Below are 20,852 nucleotides of genomic sequence, written 5' to 3'. Positions count from 1 at the left end.
GGTCCCACTGGGACCAGGAGTTCCTCCTGTGTGGGCCACCCCGTTGCTGTTTGGGGAGTGAGGGGCAGTGCCACGTTACCAACTTACTGCGACTCTTAGGTTAGAAAGATTGGAAAAAACCAAGAAGTAAACGTGACGTATGTATTTCCAAGCAACAAGTCTGTCTGTCAGCTGTGCTGAAAGTCAGCTTGCATTTTGTCTGTTACCTGTGCTGAAAGTCAGCTTGCGTTTTCTTCAATTTGTGTCAGAACTTCCCCTCCCATTAAGTGAAGCCTTTTCTCCCTTTTCCCCAAGTGTCAGGAGGTCATTGAGACTTCGCTGAGCAGCGCCAACCTCCTGGCCAACGACGTGGATTTCCACTCCTTCCCATTCCGTACTTTCGGTAAAGGGCTGATCAAGAAATGTAAAACCAGCCCGGACGCCTTCGTGCAGCTCTCGCTCCAGCTGGCTCATTACAAGGTGAGACCCCCCCAACCCCAGCTGGGCTTTTTGTCCTGAGCACTCCTGGGGGCCCAAGGCTGCCCACCCAGCGAGTAGGGGAGCACCCGTCACAGGAGCTAGTCGTGCCTGGGATGGCAGTGGGTTCATGCTTCTCACGGGAGGAGAGGCAGAACGTAGGGGGCGGAAGGCAAGTGAGATCTCCTCATTCCACCAAGCAGGAATTAGACGTGTAAGCTCCCAATGCTAGGGTTTGGGAAAGCAGAACTACTTAGGGCAGGCAACAGGTGGGGCTCTGACCCTTGACATCCTCTTCCATAGGAGGGGATACGCCAGCCCCACGGGAGGTATTCTGGGATGGGTGGGGTCCCTGTACTCACAGAAGCTTGTGGTGTTTCCAGGGCCCTGGAGGACCTCAGTGAGACTCTTTTCCATTGGAGGGAGCATTCCACCCTGAAAGGGTGGCCCTGGTTTCCAGGGGCCGTGGAAGTCCCTATGACATTGGGTCAAGATATGCCCTGGCTTTAATGGAGAATTTCTGTCTTCAAAGCTTGAGGGCTGAACACGGGTGCAGGGCAGCATTTCTGGATAGTGGTTCTGCTGTGTGAAGCTTGCATTGTGCCAGGCGCTGGCCTCAGTGCTCTCACACATAGCTCTCACACATAGCTCTCACACATAGCTCTCATAGTCTCCTCACTAGCAAGTCTCTATAGCTGGCCCAATTTACCGGTTGAGAAAACTGGGGTTCACTCCAAGAGGTCAGCTGACCAGCTGCCAAGATGATACTGGAGTCAGGCATGGGTCCCGGGGGCAGCCTGTAGCTTCGACTCCTCTGTAACTCAAGTCAGGAAGATAAACAGATGCAGAACAGCATAAGAGGCGGTGTTAGTACCAGATAAATGACAACCGATGGGCCACAACTGTACTTCAAATCGACTCTAATACAGCTGATGGGTGCACGAAAAAAGACAGCCACGGACCAGTTTTGCTCACAAACGCAAATGCAAAAAATCTAAAAAAAGTAATAGCAAATAGCATCAACCAGTACAGGGAAAATACAGCAGCCAGCAACAGCCAACGCCAGCGGCAGGAGGATGGTTTGGTATTAGTAAATCCAGTAATAGACTTAATCATGTTACTAGCTCAGAGAAGAAGCCAGTCATTTTGACAGATGCTGACGAGGCATTCATAATGGAGCATCCCTACTCAGTAACTCGTAGCATAGGGGCTATCTCCTCAACACAGTAAATCACGTCATGTGCCAGCAGCCAGTGAAGTCGCTTAGTCATGTCCGACTCTCTTTGACCCCATGGACTGTAGCCTACCAGGCTCCTCTGTCCATGGGATTTTCCAGGCAATAGTATTGGAGTGGATTGCCATTTCCTTCCCCAGGGGATCTTCCCAACCTAGGGATCAAACCCGGGCCTCCCGTATTGTAGACAGACGCTTTACCGTCTGAGCAGCCAGGGTCTTCCTCAAAAGTGGAGTGTGGAGGCAGCCCCATTCAAGCAGGAAGGATGAAGCGACCTCCAGGGCTGTTCTTGAATGTCTTTGCATTAAAGGGCATGAGTACAGCTGACAGGATCACTGCGCAGAAGAAATATTCGCACATCTGCTCAGAAGATGGAGTGGGTGGGAAAGCTTCTATGGTTAGGAAGCATGCTCAGTAAGGAGGTCTGGTGCAGAACTATACAAAGACAAGCATCTTTGTATTATAGCTGTGATAGTCAAGCAGCAAACATGGTAGGAAAATGTGATACAAACTAGAAGCAAAACCCTGGGATTCCCCAAGCCTCTATTTATAAAGCAGTCAGGACCTTTGGGGAAAAGACCCAGAGCCTCGGAGAAGGAATGGACCCTCGGAGAGGGAGGGAAGGCTGTGACTTTGGACAGAAAGGCTCAGCACCTTTGAGATTAATGTCCCCGGTTCACACATGCACCGTGAACGTCGTCAGAGGTCCGCAGAAGACTTTAGGAGAAGGGCTGGGCTGGTTTACCTTCCAAGTTCAAGTGGAGGGCTGACGTTTGAGAATAACTGGTAATATTTTGAAATGGAAAGGTTGTCAGGTGGAGATGGGACAGGGTGAGGTGGAGACTTGCTCTTTCAAAGCTGAAAATATAGAAATCAGAAGCTTATACTGATTAACACAGTATAGTTTTGGTGCCAGAATAATTCCATGGAATCACATAACAGTTTATTTGACACTGATTATTTGTTTTAATAACCCAAGCAGTTATATTTATTCTTTGCACTCTGGCTAGAAACAGCTAGAATTTCATTCTTGGCCCCCCACCCCTCTACCAATTCATCATGTGTCACTGAGTCTATTAAAAATGATTGACCAAAGTCTATTAATAGTTTAAAGCAGACTCCTCCATTCAAAAGTTCTTTCCTGCACCCCTGTTGGAAGGCTAGCTCTGTTAGGAACAGACTTCACTGTGGCACTCACGGTCAGACCCATCTCTGCCCAGCTCTGTGCTGGAGGGCCTCATGGGGGCTCCTGCACAAATCCAGATGTTTTGGGTGGCCCTGCGGGGGGGTTTCTGCTCCAGCCACCTAACCTTCTTTGTCCCCTGGACCCCTTGGGCAGTTGGAGAAAGCCTTGGGGATCCCTTCTCCGAATAATGTTTAGAAAGCATAAAATGAAATACACAGGGTTACAAAAGTAACCAGTTAATTAACATGCAGGTGTCAAAATAGTAAGCGTCCTTTTGTGGTACAGTAGATGTGATTCTTTTTTTTTAGATACAGTTTGTTTTTTTTTTTATTTTTGGCTGTGCTGAGCCTTCTCTGCTCCTTGGGCTTTTCTCTAGCTGTGGTGAGCGGGGGCCGCTCTCCAGTTGTGGTACGCGGGCTTCTCATCGCGCTGGCTTCTCTTGTTGTGTAGCACGGCCTCTGGGCCATGGGGGCTTCGGTAGATGCGGCACGTGGGTGCAGTAGTTGTGGTTCCCAAGCTCCAGAGCACAAGCTCAGTAGTTGTGATGCACGGGCTTAGTTGCTCTGTGGCAGGTGGGATCTTCCTGGATCAAGGATCAAACCCGTGTCCCCTGCATTGGCGGGTGAATCCTTTACCACGGAGCCACCAGGGGAAGCCCTAGATGTAATTGTTCTTGCACTGACTTTCAGGCAGCAGGTCTGATAAGTGCCTTTGACTTTGAAGCAGTGATAAGCTTAGATGCTATTTGGGGGTATCTGCAGTAACCACATGCTTAGTCGCTCAGTCGTGTCTGACTCCTTGTGACCCTGTGGACTGTAGCCCTCCGGGCTCCTCTTCCATGGGGACTCTCCAGGCAAGAAACTGGAGTGGGTTGCCATGCCCTCCTCCAGGGGATCTTCCCAACGGAGGATCGAACCCAGGTCTGCCGCAGTGCAGGCAGATTCTTTACTACTGAGCCACCATAATTTGATGTGAAAAGAGCTGTGATATTTTTCCTATTCAGCATCACAGGCACTGCTCATAACTCCTGAGATTTGTTGCCTGTGCTTCTCAATGCTGTATCTTACTTTGTGGTTTAATTCACTTTGTGAAATTAAAAAATTATGCATATTTTCCATCCAAGTTCGCACATCCCCGGGGTTAGTCACCCTTGATCTGCTCCTTATGCTGATCTCCGGTGCTGCTCCGGGCCTGTTCCCTCCTTTTGCTGCTTTTGAATGTGCTGGGCTCATTTCTACCCCAGGACCTTTGCGCTTGCTCTGCACTGGCAATTAATAACTCCCAGATTTTTAAAAATAGTGTTTTGGCATTGCATCATATGAGATCTTAGTTCTCTGACCAGGGATAGAACCCGCATGCCCTGCATTGGAGGCACTGAGTCTTAACTTCTGGACTGCCAGGGAAGTCCTCGCTACCTCCCAGATCAAGGTGGGGTTGCTTAGATCTCCTATTTAAAAGAGCCCTACTGGGATTTCCCTGGTGATGCAGTGATTAGGACTGTACTTCCAATGCAAGGGGCTCGGGTTTGAGCCCTGGTCTGGGAAGTAAGATCCCACATTCTGTGCAGCGCAGCCAAAAACTAAAAAAAATTTAAAACAAACAAATAACCCTCCTCCCCATCACACTCTTCCCCGACCGAGCGCTATTTCTGTGCGTTGCACCTGCCACTCGTGACATCAGGTGTGTGGTCATCCTTCCTCTCTCCCACTGGAATGTCGGAGACGGCAGGGATGTGATCTGTCTTGTTTGCCACCGTATCCCAGTGCCAGGAGCATGATAGCCACCGTGGAAGAGGCATCAGTAAATACATATTGAGCAATTGATTTAACGAAGACCTTGGGCCGTAGTCATAATTCTAGGCTATAGCTATTGGCTTCCTGTTTGGGGGTTGTATTTATTTCTCACTTGGAAAACGGAGGTGAAAGATTCCCCCCAAATTCCACCAACCCCAACAGTTAGCTCCAGGGCAGCAATCCAAGTGTGCAAAAGGTTTGTGTTCTCACACCATGTGTGTTAATATCTTTATAGACTTTGTCTTTTGATCCTGCTGGTTAGACACTGGAGATGTTTTGGAGATGGCCGCTCTCCCAATGGTGAGGTGGTGGCTGGTCGTAGCAGGTTAAGTGGGTGTAGCCATAACCCGGCTTGGGGTCTGAGTGCACTAATAGTCAGTGCATCAGCCATGAGGTTTTTAGATGGTTGTTAAAAAATTGTGGGTGTAATGCATGATTGCACTGACCACTTACACAGTTAAAGTTTGATATTGGAAAGTTGACTTCAAATAAATCGTTGCATCGTATACCCCAAGTTAACCTGTATTAAATGACTAAAATAGCACGTTTATGCTTTTTCCTCATCCCCTCCTTTCTGGGCTCCCCAGTGCTTTATGATAAGACCCTGGGAAAGCCCGCCGTAGTAAGCTCCCCTCCTATAGGGAATTCTCTGAAAGGCATATTTGGTAAAATGACCTTAGTTCGGCTCTGTAGGCCAGATGAGGGGTTAGAACCTCTCAGACCCCATCCAAGGGAAATGTAATAGCCAGTGTGTTAAAGGATGAGTAGATGATGAGCTGGCAGGTCTTTGTGCTGGGTGCTGGGGGTGCCCACCGGAGGCTGGGATGGCGCTCAGAACCCATGGCCAGCTGGCTTCCTCCCTGACCACACAGGGTGGTGGGGACAGCCAGTGTTCAGTCAGCCGACCAGCCTTGGGGCTAAGGACCCCATGCAGCCGGGCTGCTCACAGGTCTGGACTGCACACCGGAGGTTCAGCCTTGCCAGCTCCTGAATGAGCAATATTGGCCTATTTCAGGGGTCCCCTGCCACCCTGGGGCCACCAGGACCCAAAGGCCCAGAGAGACATCATCTGGTCAGAAATAACCTGGGCCCACAGTCTGCTGCCCAGCACTTTCCCGTCCCCATGGGGAACCTGGTCGTCTTCAAGCTGGGGCTTTGCAGGTGGTTTCCACCCACAGCACAGGTGGTGGGCCGCCCCGAGCTCCTGCGGACCTGTGCCTGTCCTCGTCATCCCTGGCCACCTCTGTCTCGGGCCCTTGCAGAACCGTCCGCACATCACCCCCAGCTGTTCCTGTCATCCCATCTCCCCTCTGGCCCCTGACACCAGCATTCCTCATTGCAGTCTCCATCCTGCCCTGCCCTCTACCCCTCTGTCTCGCCTCCCTGTTTGCCTCTCGGGCTTAGATTCCGCAGCCTGTCGCTATCACCCTGACCTCTGCCCTAGAGCCCCAAGCACAGCAGACACACCCCCGGGTCAGTCCAGTGTCTGCCTGCTTTGATGCTGCACTGAGAAGCCGACATAGCCCGAGAAACGCCCCCCCCAAACCGCAGCTCATCTTTCTTAACTCATGAGCCCTGACTTTGGTGGTCCCAGACCACCCACTCTACACCCTCAGAGCCTGTTTCACACCCCTTTGCTGACTCCCAGCACCTCCCCTCCATCCTCTCTCTCTTAGGAGGTGAACTTCCTTATTTCACCAAGAAAGTGAATGTTCTAAAAAGATCCCCTGTCTGCTCCCCTCAGCGACTGCCAGCCCCCTACAGCCGTACCCTCCTGCTTTCTCTCCCTCTTGTCTAATGGCCGGGATGGGGAGCTCTCTGTGCTGTAGGCACTGGCCACCTACCTGCTTCCCGACCCCTCGGAGGAGGACCTTCCTGACCTGGAGTCAAGGAATTCCCAGCTCCTGTATGCAGTTCCCGGTCCTGTACCGTATCCTTCCTAAAACCACGTCTGCACTCGGGCAGATGTGTGAGATCTGGACGCCGGGTCATGGCACCAGTCGCATCTAGACACAGAAACCTGGACCCTCCCACCCCTTTCAAGCTAGTGACGTTTCCACCTGCCTGCTGCATAAGCCCGTGTAAAAACTGACTGACTAAAAACCGCCTCTGACAATGACGTCTGCTTTTCCCGGCTGACTTGAACCGTTCCCCTCGTGTCTTTGTCAACACGCCCAGCCTTGTGTTAAAATATTTTTCCTTTCCCAGGACATGGGTAAATTTTCCCTCACCTACGAGGCCTCCATGACCCGGCTCTTCCGAGAGGGCAGAACAGAGACCGTGCGTTCTTGTACCACCGAGTCGTGCAACTTCGTGCTGGCCATGATGGACCCCACACAGACGGTAGGTCCTGCTCGGCCAGCAGGAGAACAGCCCCCCGAGGGGCCATCTCTGCTGTTCAGAGGACGACACCCGAGGTTGACACGTAGTCTTCCCTGATTAAATCCCATGCATACTTCTCTAGCGAGTCCGCGTCCAGCATCTCCTTCCTTCCCTCCACCCATCCGGGGAGAACAGAGAGTATTAAAAGGCAACCGTCTAGACAGACACAAAGGTTCGTGTTTGCATCCATCCTGTTATTCTGTAACTTCTACAAGTGGGGTTATACTTCATAGGAGTCTTTTAATATTTATTTATTTGTTATTATTTGGCTGCGCCAGGTCTTCGTTGAGTCATGTGAGATCTTTAGTTGCGGCATGTGGGATCTGCTTCCCAGACCGGGGATCAAACCTGGGCTCCCTGCATGGGAAACTCATAGCCACTGGACCCCCAGGGAGGGCCCCCTCAGAGTCTTTAAATCAGAGTGGTGCACAGCCGGTGAATATAGGAATGGGAGGGAGGTGAGGCAGGACAGTGCTGGTAGTCGGTGTCTGGCTGAGAAAATGGTGACCGTCCATGGGCGCCTTCTTATTTTATTATTGTTATTATTATTACTGTTTTTTGTTGACACATACGGCACGTGAGATCTTAGTTCTCTGACCAGGGTTTGAACCCACAGCTGCTGCACTGGGAGCGTGGATTCTCAACCACTAGGCCACCAGGGAAGTCTCACACAGACACCTTCTGCCCAGGGTTCCTGAAGCCCACTGCCCACACTGAAGGCCCGCCGAGCAGGCTCAGGGCCCTGGGTTTTCTGTGCACTGCCTTTGACAGTCCTAGTGGTGGCTCGTGAAGCATTATCAGTTCATTTTTCATAGGTAAAGGAACAGAGGCTTAGCTGAATCCGGCAAACTGCTGACCACACACACCCAGTGAGGGGCTGAGGCCCATCCTGTCCGGGTCTGCTGACCCCCGAGGGGACGTGGCCCAGGGTTTTGCTCCCCTCTGGGGAGCTCCTTCCTGGACAGGCTGTTGGTTCCAAGGGGAGGAACTTGGCAAGTCTCATCACAGATGGCTCTGATCTGTCACCGGCTGCTTTCAGAACAGCCTGAGGGCCGGGTCTGGAGTGGACGCGCCTCCACGTCCATGGAAGGGCTTGTGTCTTCTCGTTCTGAGATTGACCAACAGGGTCCTAAAGAACCTGGAGCGGCCTTTCGGGTCTGGCTCGTAGGCCCCAGAAGTGCTGTTTAGCCGAGCTGACAGACCACCCTGGAGGGTTACTTAAGGGCCCACAGGAATGTCGCAGCCCCCTGAGAGGAAAGGGGCTTCATTCCACACGATGAGACACGGAGGCTGGTGTTTTCCTACCTACTTAGTGGCCTCATTTGTGTGAAAGGTGAAATGATGCCCAGTGGGCAGCACACAGGATCCCCAAACCGCCTCTCCGACCACCTGTCCCTCCCACAGCCTCGCAGCAGGAATCTGGGGCAGGGGCAGCCGGCCAGTGGCGTTTCTGGTCAGGTTGCCTTGGAAACCACCCAAAGACTGCCCAGACCCCCTGCCCGCCCCACCAGTGACCTGCTGTCTCAGCACCCTGTTGGACCGCTGGGGCGAAGGGCCCGTGACCGTCATCTTGGAGCTTAGACCGTGCTGCACGACTTGAAACTGCCCGTCCTCTGTTATTTCAGGTTGAACAGAAGCTCAAATTGTTCAAGATCGCGTCTGAGAAGCATCAGCTTCTGTACCGCCTGGCAATGACCGGCGCAGGGATCGACCGCCACCTCTTCTGCCTCTACGTGGTCTCCAAGTACCTCGCGGTCGACTCCCCTTTCCTGAAGGAGGTGAGGCCCTTCTGTGCAGCCCACTTGGCTTTCTTGGCTAAACCAAACTTAGTCAATCTTAGGACGAAACTTGGTAAAACTTAGTACAGCTTTGCCAGTCAGAACTGGTCTGACAGATGGGTTCCAGGGCTCAGCAGTCCTCACGCTGGAAAATCTGAGCCACGTTTCTTCAGCCCCGGGGATGCCATTGTTGTTTAGTCGCCAAGTCACGTCAGACTCCTTGCAACCCCATGAACTACAGCACACCAGGCTCCTCTGTCCTCCACTGTCTCCCAGAGTTTGCTCAAACTCATGTCCATTGATTCGGTGATGCCATCCAACCATCTCATCCTCTGTTGCCCCCTTCTCCTCCTGCCCTCAATTTTTCCCAGCATCAGGGTCTCCTTCATTGATTGAGTCAGCTTTTCACACTAGGTGGCCAAAGTATTGGAGCTTCAGCATCAGTCCTTCCAATGAATATTCAGTGTTGATTTCCTTTAGGATTGACTGGTTTAATCTCCTTGCAGTCCCGGGGACTCTCAAGAGTCTTTTCCAACACCACAGTTCAAAAGCATCAATTCTTCAGTGCAGAGTCTTCTTTATGGTCTAACTCTCACATCTGTACATGACTACTGGAAAAACCATGCTTGTACTAAAATAACTATTAAGTGATGAGCTCTGAAAGACTGATGCTAAAGCTGAAACTCCAATACTGTGGCCACCTGATGCAAAGAACTGACTCATTTGAAAAGACCCTGATGCTGGGAATGATTGAAGGCAGGAGGAGAAGGGGATGACAGACGATGAGATGGTTGATGGCATCACCGACTCAATGGACATGAGTTTGAGTAAGCTCTGGAGCTGGTGGACAGGAAGGTCTGGCGTGCTGCTATTCATGGAGTCGCAAAGAGTCGGACACGACTGAGCGACTGAGCTGAACTGATGAGCTCTGAGGTGGGTTGTTTTTTTTTGTTTGTTTTTGACCACCCTGCAGAGCATGTGGGATCTAGTGCTCTGACCAGGAACTGAAACCTGTGCTTCCTGCAGTGGGAGCCCCGGGTCATAACCATTGCACAGCCAGGGAAGTCCTGAGCTCTGAGTATTTACTTCTTTCATTTTTAATATAGTTGCTTTTATGTTTATAAAATATAACTTCTTAACAGTGGCTGTGTTTAACAGGCACCTTGGACAGTTGCTGGAAGTTTGACCCTCAGCTTAGGAGCACTGGTGCCAGCGTGCTACAGCACGCAGCTGCTCCGTTCCAAACCTCACTCCGTGTATCTGCCGTCTTTTCTGTCCGAGACCCCATCAGCCAGCGTTTGCCTCTCTAGTCCAGGTGCCCTCAGCTGCCCCATCCCTCTCCGAAGAACCCCTGGCCCGAGAGCCACCAAGGCCCCCAGGGACATAGCCTTCTGGGGTCTGAAACAGGCCAAACACCAAGCAAGCCTTTCTTCAGCTCCTGGGCTCCTTGGGGACAGAAGAGGGTGGAGCTGGGAAGTGTCATTAGAACACCGCCTGTTTAACTCCCCAGGTCCTCTCTGAGCCTTGGAGATTATCCACCAGCCAGACCCCTCCACAGCAGGTGGAACTGTTCAATTTGGATAGGAATCCGGACTACGTGTCAAGCGGAGGGGGCTTCGGGCCGGTAAGTGGCTGGGCGTTAGAGTTCAAAGAGCAGCAAGCACCGGGGCAGGACGGGCCTGTCTCAGCTATAACCACCCCGCCCTGAAGGAGCTCCTAGTGGTTACTCATGCCGGTGTGAATGGCATTCTCATTAAAGGTCCGAAATCCCCTTTTTCCGGGGCCTCATTTCCACGGTTCTGTTGATTCATTCACTCACCATGCCACATGGTATGTGGGATCTTAGTTCCCCGACCAGGGATCAAACCCATGTCCCCTGCAGTGAAGGTGCGGAACCCTAAACACTGGACCGCCAAGGAAATCCCCCCCGAGTTCAATGTGAATGTGCTTTGCTATAGGTTGCTGATGACGGCTATGGGGTGTCGTACATTCTCGTCGGCGAGGACCTCATCAATTTCCATATATCCTCCAAGTTCTCCTGTCCTGAGACAGTAAGTACAAGAGTGCCCCCTTCCCAGGATGGAGTATTTGTACTACCTTCTTTTGAAGGGAGTGGGTGGGGGGCACATCCCTGATTTGACAGAAAATTTCAATTCAGTTATACATTCTTCCTTGGTTGGGATGTTTTCAAAACAAGGATTTTAATAGTTTAAGAGGGATCCATCTTATTTGGTTGAAAGTCTTCATCTTTGCTGCTGGCCGTGGTTTCAGATCTTGCTAAGCTGGAGTGCTTGTACAACTTTTAGGCTCTCTGTAACATGGAATGGTTGGCTTCCTACAAGTGGCGCTAGTGGTAAGGAAGCCGCCTGCCAGTGCAGGAGATGTAAGAGACGTTGGTTCGATCCCTGGGTCGGGAACATCCCCTGGAGGAGGAAATGGCCACCCACTCCAGCGTTCTTGCCTGGAGAATCCCATGGACAGAGGAGCCTGGCGGGCTACAGTCCGTGGGATCGCAGAGTCGGACACGACTGAAGTGACTTAGCAGGCACGAAACATTGAAGGACAGACTTAAGACCTGTGTGCATGAGCTAAGTAATTCACACACGCAGTGCAGCAGCGGTCTGCGGTGATCTCTGAATGGAACCCGTGACCTCCTTCCTAGCACGGCACATTTAATCTTGATCGATATTCTCACCTTCCCACATTGTACGTCGCCTGGCAGTCAGCGCCAGGTTCACCTTTAACAGAGACGTTTGGAATTCACTCGCTTATTGTGTCTTATGTAATGCATTGACATTAGGGAAAGAAGATAACAGGCATCCCAGTGCTCATGGCAGCAGTATTTATAGTAGCCAAGACATGGAAGCAACCTGAATGTTTATCAACTGATGAATGGATAAAGAGGTCACACACACACACACACACACACACACACACACACACACATATGTACACTAGAATATTACTCAACCGTAAAAAGAATGAAATAATGCCATTTGCAGCGACATGCAGGGACCTAGAGATCACCATACTAGATGAAGTAAGTCAGAGAAAGGCAAGTACCATATGGTTATCAGTTATATGTAGAAATAAAATGATACAGATGGACTTATTTATAAAACAGAAATGGACTCACAGACATAGAAAGCAAATTTATGGTTACCTAAGGGGAAAGGGAGTGGGGAGAGATAAATTAGGAGTTTGGGATTAACAGATACACACTATTATATAAAATGGGCAGTCAACAGGACCTACTACGTAGCGCAGGGAACTCTACTCAGTACTTTATAATAACCTATATAGAAAAGAATCTGAAAAAGAATGGATATATATGTATATGTATAACTGAATCAGTTTGCTGTCCACCTGAAATTAACGCAATATTACAAGTCAATTGTACTCCAATATAAAATAAGAATTAAATTTTAAAAATATTAAGGCTGTTTCACTATGAAAGATAAGGTATTGGAAGCTAATGGAAACTTCAAAAGGTGTGTGACAATTAGCAGAGGCATAGAACTTATATTTGCTCTGTGTAATGTTATATGACAAGAACTGTTCAAAGTGCCCTTAATAAGTTGTTTTGTTTTTTTTTAAATAAAACACCTTAGATCTCAAAACAAATACAACCACATATGAAATAGGTAAACAAGGTCATACTGTATAGCACAGGGGGACTATAGTCGGTGTCTCGTAATAATAACGTGGGGAAAAAAAGCAACAAACACAGCCACACAAACACGTAGGCTGTTATCTTTATGAACCCTCACCATCTCACCAGACTCTGTAACTTAATGATGCACTGAGTCGAAGCTTAAGAGAACCAGCAAAAAAGAATGGTAGCTCTTTGAATCAGATTACAAGTGAAAAGGCTTGAAATGTGAACAGTCCCACGTTGTAATCTGCTTCTTTTTCGTCTGCTTGTTTTTAAATGGAAGGACTCGCATCGCTTCGGGAAGAACCTGAGAGAAGCCATGACTGACATCATCAGTTTGTTCGGGTTCAGCCCCAATTCCAGAAAGTGAATCTCTTAGCACTTCCGGGAAGGAAAAGAAGTTCTTCTGATGAAAAACTAAATGAAAGACAGCTCTGCATCCTGACTGTATTTCAGGATGAAAATTTGTTTCCTTCCAGTGAAGGTTTGGTGTTTTTTGCTTTTCTGGGACAGCAGGCTCCACACCGTGAAGTATAACCCTACTCCTTCTAAGCAGCTCCTCATTTGGGGGACATTGGATGAAGTCCCCCCTAAAGTCTTCCCATCACCTTACATTCCTTAAGGGACAAGCGATTTTTGGAATGAGTGGGGTTGTGGCTTCATACTCGCTGGGAACAGACCGGCACGTTTCCTTGGCTGCCACTGGACACCTGGTACTTACGGGCATTTGATTTTATCAGAGCAGTGTAAGCATTTGTTTCCTTCCGAGAGAAAAGCATCTTTTAAGTTGCAGATATTAGCAGTCAACAGCCAATGCACGTGCGAGGCACTAACCGAGACAAGTTTTGTGCTTTTGGAATCTGTTCTGTCCTGTGGTCACACGTCGCTGTCTACTTCAGTCATCTGCTTTTGCCTCTCTGTGTTTGAAGTCTTCAACACCCAGTGCCTTAAAAACAGAAGGCCCTAAGTGTAAGGGAGACCACACAAGAGATTTAAGTCTTTAGGTGGAATTGTGGGTGTCTCACTCCCGTCTCAATTTACTGGGTGGATATCCCTATGTAGGGATTTTCCTGTCGTGTCCCCATGTCCCAGAGGGACCAGTTCCCTTACAAGGGCAGCTGTGAGCTGGATTCCCTTCCATCAGACTGCTTTCCTCAAGCTTCATTGTTAAGCTACAAAAGAAGATGTGGGTGTGTGTCAGAAATGGGGAGCGAGGGATGTGATGGTTGAAGATAGCGTGTCTGGAGAACACACATCCCAACCCAACAGCAGAGAGAACAGGACACTGGCCACTGAGAAAGGAACAAACTTGGGAAGAGCGAACCTCAGGCAGTCAGGGTTGGCCGTCCCACCTGGTGAGAGAGGAGACCCACTCCCGTTTCCAGGGAGACGGGGGAGATGGGTCATCTCGGTGACCTCCTAGAATGTCGCAGGTGACAGGTGCTGAGTTTAACACAGCCTACCCTTCGCATGCGTGTGCCTTGCTCGAAAGAGCGATATACCAGAAAGAGACGATGTGCTGTATCGTCTTCAGTATTTAATGCAAAACGAATCATGGAGTGAAATAGACCCACTCCCTCTGGGCTGTCATGACAGGCTGAGCTGTCCAGTTTTTAAATCACGTGTTTATTTTTCTGACCACTCTGTTCTGGTGGGGCTCGTGTCTCTAAGGGTCCTGTACTCCAGTGATATGGTGATGAGGCTGAACCGGCGGAGCAGGAGCAAGGCACTGGCCGCAGAGCGCATGCACCTTTTATCCATGTACATGTTGTGATGTAAAACCCCACCTAAATGGGCCAAAGACTCTTACCTGTTAAAACCAAGCGGAAATGGGAACAGACAAAAAAGCAAAAAAGGCATCTAACCACCATAGCAACGAAAGACCCTCTTCGTCTGTGGTATGTAGTCGGGGGGTGTCGGGGGATACGGGAGACCCCCTGCCTCAGCCAGGTGTGGCTTCCGGCTGAAGCCAGGGCCCCCAGACTATCCACTGTTGACCACTGACCGGTCTGTATTATGATTTACAGGTGAATTCGAGAGCAGACGTGTTAGCACTCAAACCTATTTGGGCTTGTCGCTCAGGTTTTAAATATTTCAGAGGTAATCATCACTAATCCATGCAGTCATCAATGCAATTTTATATTCCTTAAAAGGAAGAAGACTGGGTTTGTACTGTATGTGTTGAAAGCAGGAAGTAAGAGTATTCATGTATTTAATTTAATTTGGAACAAGCCATAGTCTTAACAGAGCTGTGGTCTGAATTTGTTATCTTGGACTGGCCATTGCATGTAAATACAAGATCCCTTTTGGATGTAAATCTTAGATATGCAGTTATGAATGTTACCATTAATAAAAATATTAACCACAGGACTGCTTTCTGTCTCTTTTGTTATACTGATAAGGAAGCTAAAGGTCAGGCTCTTGGGACAAAGGTGACCGACCAAGATATGCAGAAAAGGCCTCGGGCTGGGCAGAGTGGCTCACAAGAGTCACACCCCTGTTGGAGAAGGGCTGCTGCTAAGAAGGACTGTGGGCTTCGCTCTGTGTTCGTTTTCCATCTTCTCCCGTGCCTCGGGGCCTGGAACAGCACTGACGCATAGCTCAATCAATGAACCTCCGTTTCCTCCAAGGCTCTTATTGAGCACCTCCTGTATGCTAAGCTCTGTTCTAGGCACTGGGAATACAGCGGGAACCCCACCAGGTTCTGGCTGTCATGGGAAATAGTACAGACGAACTTGCCTGCAGTGCAGAAATAGACACAGACCCAGAGAAGGCACATTTGGACACGGGGTGGGAGGTGGGATGAATTAGGAGACGGATTGGCGTGCGCACTGCCACGTGTAAAACAGCTAGTGGGAGCCTGCCGTAGAGTGTGGGGAGCTCAGCTGGGTGCTCTGTGATGACCTAGAGCGGGTGAGGTGGGGGTGGGGGAGGAGGGAGGCCCAAGAGGAAGCAGATGTATGTGTACAAGCAGCTGACTCACTCGCACTGTACAGCAGAAACTAACACAGCATTGTAAGGCAGCTATACACCAATGAAAAAATATCCCAGTGGGAGGAAGTCAAGAACCAAGAGAACTCTAGGATCTTAAGGGTTCCTAGACTCTGTGTGTGTGTTTGTGTGTGTGTGTGTGTGTGTGTGTGTGTGCGGTGAGAATACCTGGCTTGTGAAGGATGCTGATATAGAACTGAGGCCTAAAGGATAAGCTTTCACCTTTTTTTATATTATTATTATTTTAAAGTTTATTCACTTTTTTTGAAGGTTTTAAGTATATGTTATTTCTTTAAACATGCCATATTTTAATGGGTGCACAGTACTTTTACTTGGCATCAATTATGAGTTGATTTTGAAACAATGCAGGATTAAACCAGCTAGGATGATTACTGTCCTCTCCATTCCTTTGGGGTGACTCTGCCAAGAGGTGATGGGTTCCACTCTATTCCAATTTGTGTTCCCATATGTACCCCTAGAGCCACACAGAAAGTGGCTCTGCTAGCTAGTACAGCATATTACCATGCTTGTCTTGGAAACCAGGTGCCCGCTTCTGGTGGATCTCCCTTGCCACTGCTTGCTCAATGCTTTGAACCCTGAGACAACTTAGTGTGTTTTTGGCCAAGGGAAACATCCTGAGGTTGAACACAAAGGGGTGGCAACCATAGCTGCTCAGTTCAGTTTGGTCACTCAGTCGTGTCCGACTCTTTGCGACCCCATGAATCGCAGCATGCCAGGCCTCCCTGTCCATCACCAACTCCCAGAGTTCACTCAGACTCACGTCCATCGAGTCAGTGATGCCATGCAGCCATCTCATCCTCTGTCATCCCCTTCTCCCCCTGCCCCCAATCCCTCCCAGCATCAGAGTCTTTTCCAATGAGTCAATTGCAATTCCTCATCTAGCACCTTTGCAGAGTCCTGAAAAAATACATTTATCTATTTTTAACTGAAGGATAATTGCTTTATGGTATTGTATAAAGTGCAATTCTGCCTGACATCAACATGAATCAGCCATAGGTTTACCTACATCCCCTCCCACTTGGACATCCCTCCCTATCCCACCACACTAGGTTGTTACCCAGCCCTAGTTTGAGTTCCCTGAGTCCAAGAGCAAATTCCCATTGGCTATTTGAAAAGGCAAAATGATAGGATGCTGAAAGAGGAACTCCCCAGGTCAGTAGGTGCCCAATATGCTACTGGAGATCAGTGGAGAAATAACTCCAGAAAGAATGAAGGGATGGAGCCAAAGCAAAAACAATACCCATTTGTGGATGTGACTGGTGATAGAAGCAAGGTCCGATGCTGTAAAGAGCAGTATTGCATAGGAACCTGGAATGTCAGGTCCATGAATCAAGGCAAATTGGAAGTAGTCAAACAGGAGATGGCAAGAGTGAACGTCAACATTCTAGGAATCAGTGAACTAAAATGGACTGGAATGGGTGAATTTGACTCAGATGACCATTATATCTACTACTGTGGGCAGGAATCCCTTGGAAGAAATGGAGTAGCCATCATGGTCAACAAAAGAGTCCGAAATGCAGTACTTGGATGAAGTGAAGTGAAGTCGCTCAGTCGTGTCCAACTCTTTGCGTCCCCATGGACTGCAGCCAACCAGGCTCCTCTGTCCATGGAATTTTCCAGGCAAGAATACTGGAGTGGATTGCCATTTCCTTCTCCAGGGGATCTTCCCGACCCAGGGATCGAACCCGGGTCTCCTCCATTGTAGACAGATGCTTTCCCGTCTGAGCCACCAGGGAAGGCCCTGCAGTACTTGGATGCAATCTCAGAAACGACAGAATGATCTTTGTTCATTTCCAAGGCAAACCATTCAATATCACAGTAATCCAAGCCTATGCCCCAACCAGTAATGCTGAAGAAGTTGAATTTGAACGGTTCTATGAAGACCTACTGGAGAAGGCAATGGCACCCCACTCCAGTACTCTTGCCTGGAAAATCTCATAGACGGAGGAGCCTGGTAGGCTGCAGTCCATGGGGTCGCCAAGAGTCGGACACGACTGAGTGACTTCACTTTCACTTTTCACTTTCATGCATTGGAGAAAGAAATGGCAACCCACTCCGGTGTTCTTGCCTGGAGAATCCCAGGGACGGGGGCACCTGGTGGGCTGCCGCCTATGGGGTCACACAGAGTTGGACACGACTGAAACGACTTAGCAGCAGCAGCAGCAACATGAAGACCTACAAGACCTTTTAGAACTAACACCCAAAAAAGATGTCCTTTTCATTATAGAGGACTGGAATGCAAAAGTAGGAAGTCAAGAAACACCTGGAGTAACAGGCAAATTTGACCTTGGAATACGGAATAAAGCAGGGCAAAGGCTAGTAGAGTTTTGCCAAGAGAACGCACTGGTCATAGCAAACATCCTCTTCCAACAACACAAGAGAAGACTCTACACATGGGCATCACCAGATGGTCAACACCGAAATCAGATTGATTATATTCTTTGCAGCCAAAGATGGAGAAGCTCTATACAGTCAGCAAGAACAAGACTGGGAGCTGACTGTGGCTCAGATCATGAACTCCTTATCACCAAATTCAAACTCAAATTGAAGAAAGTAGGGAAAACCGCTAGACCATTCAGGTATGACCTAAATCAAATCCCTTATGATTATACAGTGGAAGTGAGAAATAGATTTAAGGGACTAGATCTGATAGACAGAGTGCCTGATGAACTATGGACAGAGGTTCGTGACACTGTACAGGAGACAGGGATCAAGACCATCCCCATGGAAAAGAAATGCTAAAAAGCAAAATGGCTGCCTGAGGAGGCCTTACAATAGCTGTGAAAAGAAGAGAAGCGAAAAGCAAAGGAGAAAAGGAAAGATATAAGCATCTGAATGCAGAGTTCCAAAGAATAGCAAGGAGAGATAAGAAAGCCTTCCTCAGCGATCAACGTAAAGAAATAGAGGAAAACAACAGAATGAGAAAGACTACAGATCTCTTCAAGAAAATTAGAGATACCCAGGGAACATTTCATGCAAAGATGGGCTCAATAAAGGACAGAAATGATATGGACCTAACAGAAGCAGAAGATATTAAGAAGAGGTGGTAAGAATACACAGAACTGTACAAAAAGAGCTTCATGACCCAGATAATCACGATGGTGTGATCACTCACCTAGAGCCAAACATCCTGGAATGTGAAGTCAAGCGGGCCTTAGAAAGCATCACTATGAACAAAGCTAGTGGAGGTGATGGGATTCCAGTTGAGCTCTTTCAAATCCTGAAAGATGATGCTGTGAAAGTGCTACATTCAACATGCCAGCAAATTTGGAAAACTCAGCAGTGGCCACGGGACTGGAAAAGGTCAATTTTCATTCCAATCCCAAAGAAAGGCAATGCCAAAGAACACTCAAACTACTGCACAATTGCACTCATCTCACACGCTAGTAAAGTAATGCTCAAAATTCTCCAAGTCAGGCTTCAGCAATACGTGAATCATGAACTTCCAGATGTTCAAGCTGGTTTTAGAAAAGGCAAAGGAACCAGAGATCAAATTGCCAACATCCGATGGATCATGGAAAAAGGAAGAGATTTCCAGAAAAACATCTATTTCTGCTTTATTGACTATGCCAAAGCCTTTGACTGTGTGGATCACAAGAAACTGTGGAAAATTCTGAAAGAGATGGGAATACCAGACCACCTGACCTGCCTCTTGAGAAACCTATATGCAGGTCAAGAAGCAACAGTTAGAACTGGACATGGGACAACAGACTGGTTCCAAATAGGAAAAGGAGTACATCAAGGCTGTATATTGTCACCCTGCTTATTTAACTTATATGCAGAGTACATCATGAGAAACGCTGGGCTGGAGGAAGCACAAGCTGGAATCAAGATGGCCGGGAGAAATATCAATAACCTCAGATATGCAGATGACACCACCCTTATGGCAGAAAGTGAAGAGGAACTAAAAAACCTCTTGGTGAAAGTGAAAGAGGAGAGTGAAAAAGTTGGCTTAAAGCTCAACATTCAGAAAACGAAGATCATGGCATCTGGTCCCACCACTTCATGGAAAATAGATGGGGAAACAGTGGAAACAGTGTCAGACTTTATTTTGGGGGGCTCCAAAATCACTGCAGATGGTGATTGTAGCCATGAAATTAAAAGATGCTTACTCCTTGGGAGGAAAGTTATGACCAACCTAGACAGCGTATTGAAAAGCAGAGACATTATTTTGCCAACAAAGGTCCGTCTAGTCAAGGCTATGGTTTTTCCAGTGGTCATGTATGGATGTGAGAGTTGGACTATGAAGAAAACTGAGTGCCGAAGAACTGATGCTTTTGAACTGTGGTGTTGGAGAAGACACTTGAGAGTCCCTTGGACTGCAAGGAGATCCAACCAGTCCATCCTAAAGGAGATCAGTTCTGGGTGTTCATTGGAAGGCCTGATGCTAAAGCTGAAACTCCAATACTTTGGCGTCCTCATGAAGAGAGTTGACTCATTGGAAAAGACCCTGATGCTGGGAGGGACTAGGGGCAGGAGGAGAAGGGGGCGACAGAGGATGAGATGGCTGGATGGCATCAGTGACTCGATGGGCATGAGTTTGAGTAAACTCGGGGAGTTGGTGATGGACAGGGAGGCCTGGCATGCTGCAATTAATGGGGTCGCAAAGAGTTGGACACGACTGAGTGACTGAACTGAACTGAACTGATTTTACTTATGGTTGTGTACGTTTCCATGCTACTTTCTCCATACCTCACCCTCTCCTTTCTCCACATCTCCCGCCCTCCCCCCGCCTCGTTTCTTGATGAAGAAGGTGTATTTAGCTCACCACCCACCCTAAGTTTGCGTTGTGTTAATGTGGTTGTGTTTGTTAGTTCTAGGTCTTGACCGCCTCCCTCTTTCCCAGAACATCATCAATGTTGGGTTGCTTGTGTTGGTGAGCAACGCCTAGTCTTCGTCTGGAGCTCCAGTACCACGGGCCTCAAGTGCACTCTGGGTTGGGAACCTACCTGCCTGTGCGGACCCCTGACCTTCCACCCACTTGCGCTCTTCTATGGCCGGGCAGAAAAGTATGTGGTGAAGCCTAGGGGTCTGAAGTCACTGCCTCGGACTGGCCTCAGTTTCCCCACCTGAGCCGAGAGCTGCTGGTCCCGGGAGTGTCCCTCCCTGTCCACCTCAACTGGCGGGTCCCGGGACCCAGCCCAACACCGCCCTACAGCCCTCCACGTGCCCTTCCACAGTCCTGGCTTATTCTCTCCCACTGACCGGCCCCGCCCCGCTCACTTCCGCTCCCTGCCTTCATACCTCACCCCCAACGCGTCCCACCCTCTCACCCCTGCCACCTAGGCCACGTGTCCCACCACTGCCACGCCCATCACCGCGAGCCCCGCCCCCGCCCTCCCTGGCCCCGCCTCCT

At 49.1% G+C, this 20,852-nt stretch overlaps 1 protein-coding gene and 1 pseudogene across 1 annotated transcript in view; one reads left to right on the top strand and one right to left on the bottom strand.

Annotated features, from left to right (window-relative positions):
• Positions 1–14,851, top strand: part of CPT1A (carnitine palmitoyltransferase 1A) — a 60,563-nt gene extending 45,712 nt beyond the window's left edge. Inside the window, exons 14-19 of the mRNA XM_018043311.1 lie at positions 295–459; positions 6,878–7,012; positions 8,677–8,829; positions 10,340–10,453; positions 10,788–10,880; positions 12,768–14,851. Coding sequence (XP_017898800.1) covers positions 295–459; positions 6,878–7,012; positions 8,677–8,829; positions 10,340–10,453; positions 10,788–10,880; positions 12,768–12,854 — 747 coding nt within the window. The 3' untranslated portion in view covers positions 12,855–14,851. The remainder of the gene's footprint in view (positions 1–294; positions 460–6,877; positions 7,013–8,676; positions 8,830–10,339; positions 10,454–10,787; positions 10,881–12,767) is intronic.
• Positions 15,865–16,118, bottom strand: LOC102187655 (annotated as a pseudogene).

The sequence above is a fragment of the Capra hircus genome, chromosome 29, assembly GCF_001704415.2.
Source record: "Capra hircus breed San Clemente chromosome 29, ASM170441v1, whole genome shotgun sequence".
NCBI classification, from domain to species: Eukaryota; Metazoa; Chordata; class Mammalia; order Artiodactyla; family Bovidae; genus Capra; species Capra hircus.
The sequence above is the reverse complement of the archived record's forward strand: the minus strand, read 5'-3'. Positions and strand labels throughout refer to the sequence as shown.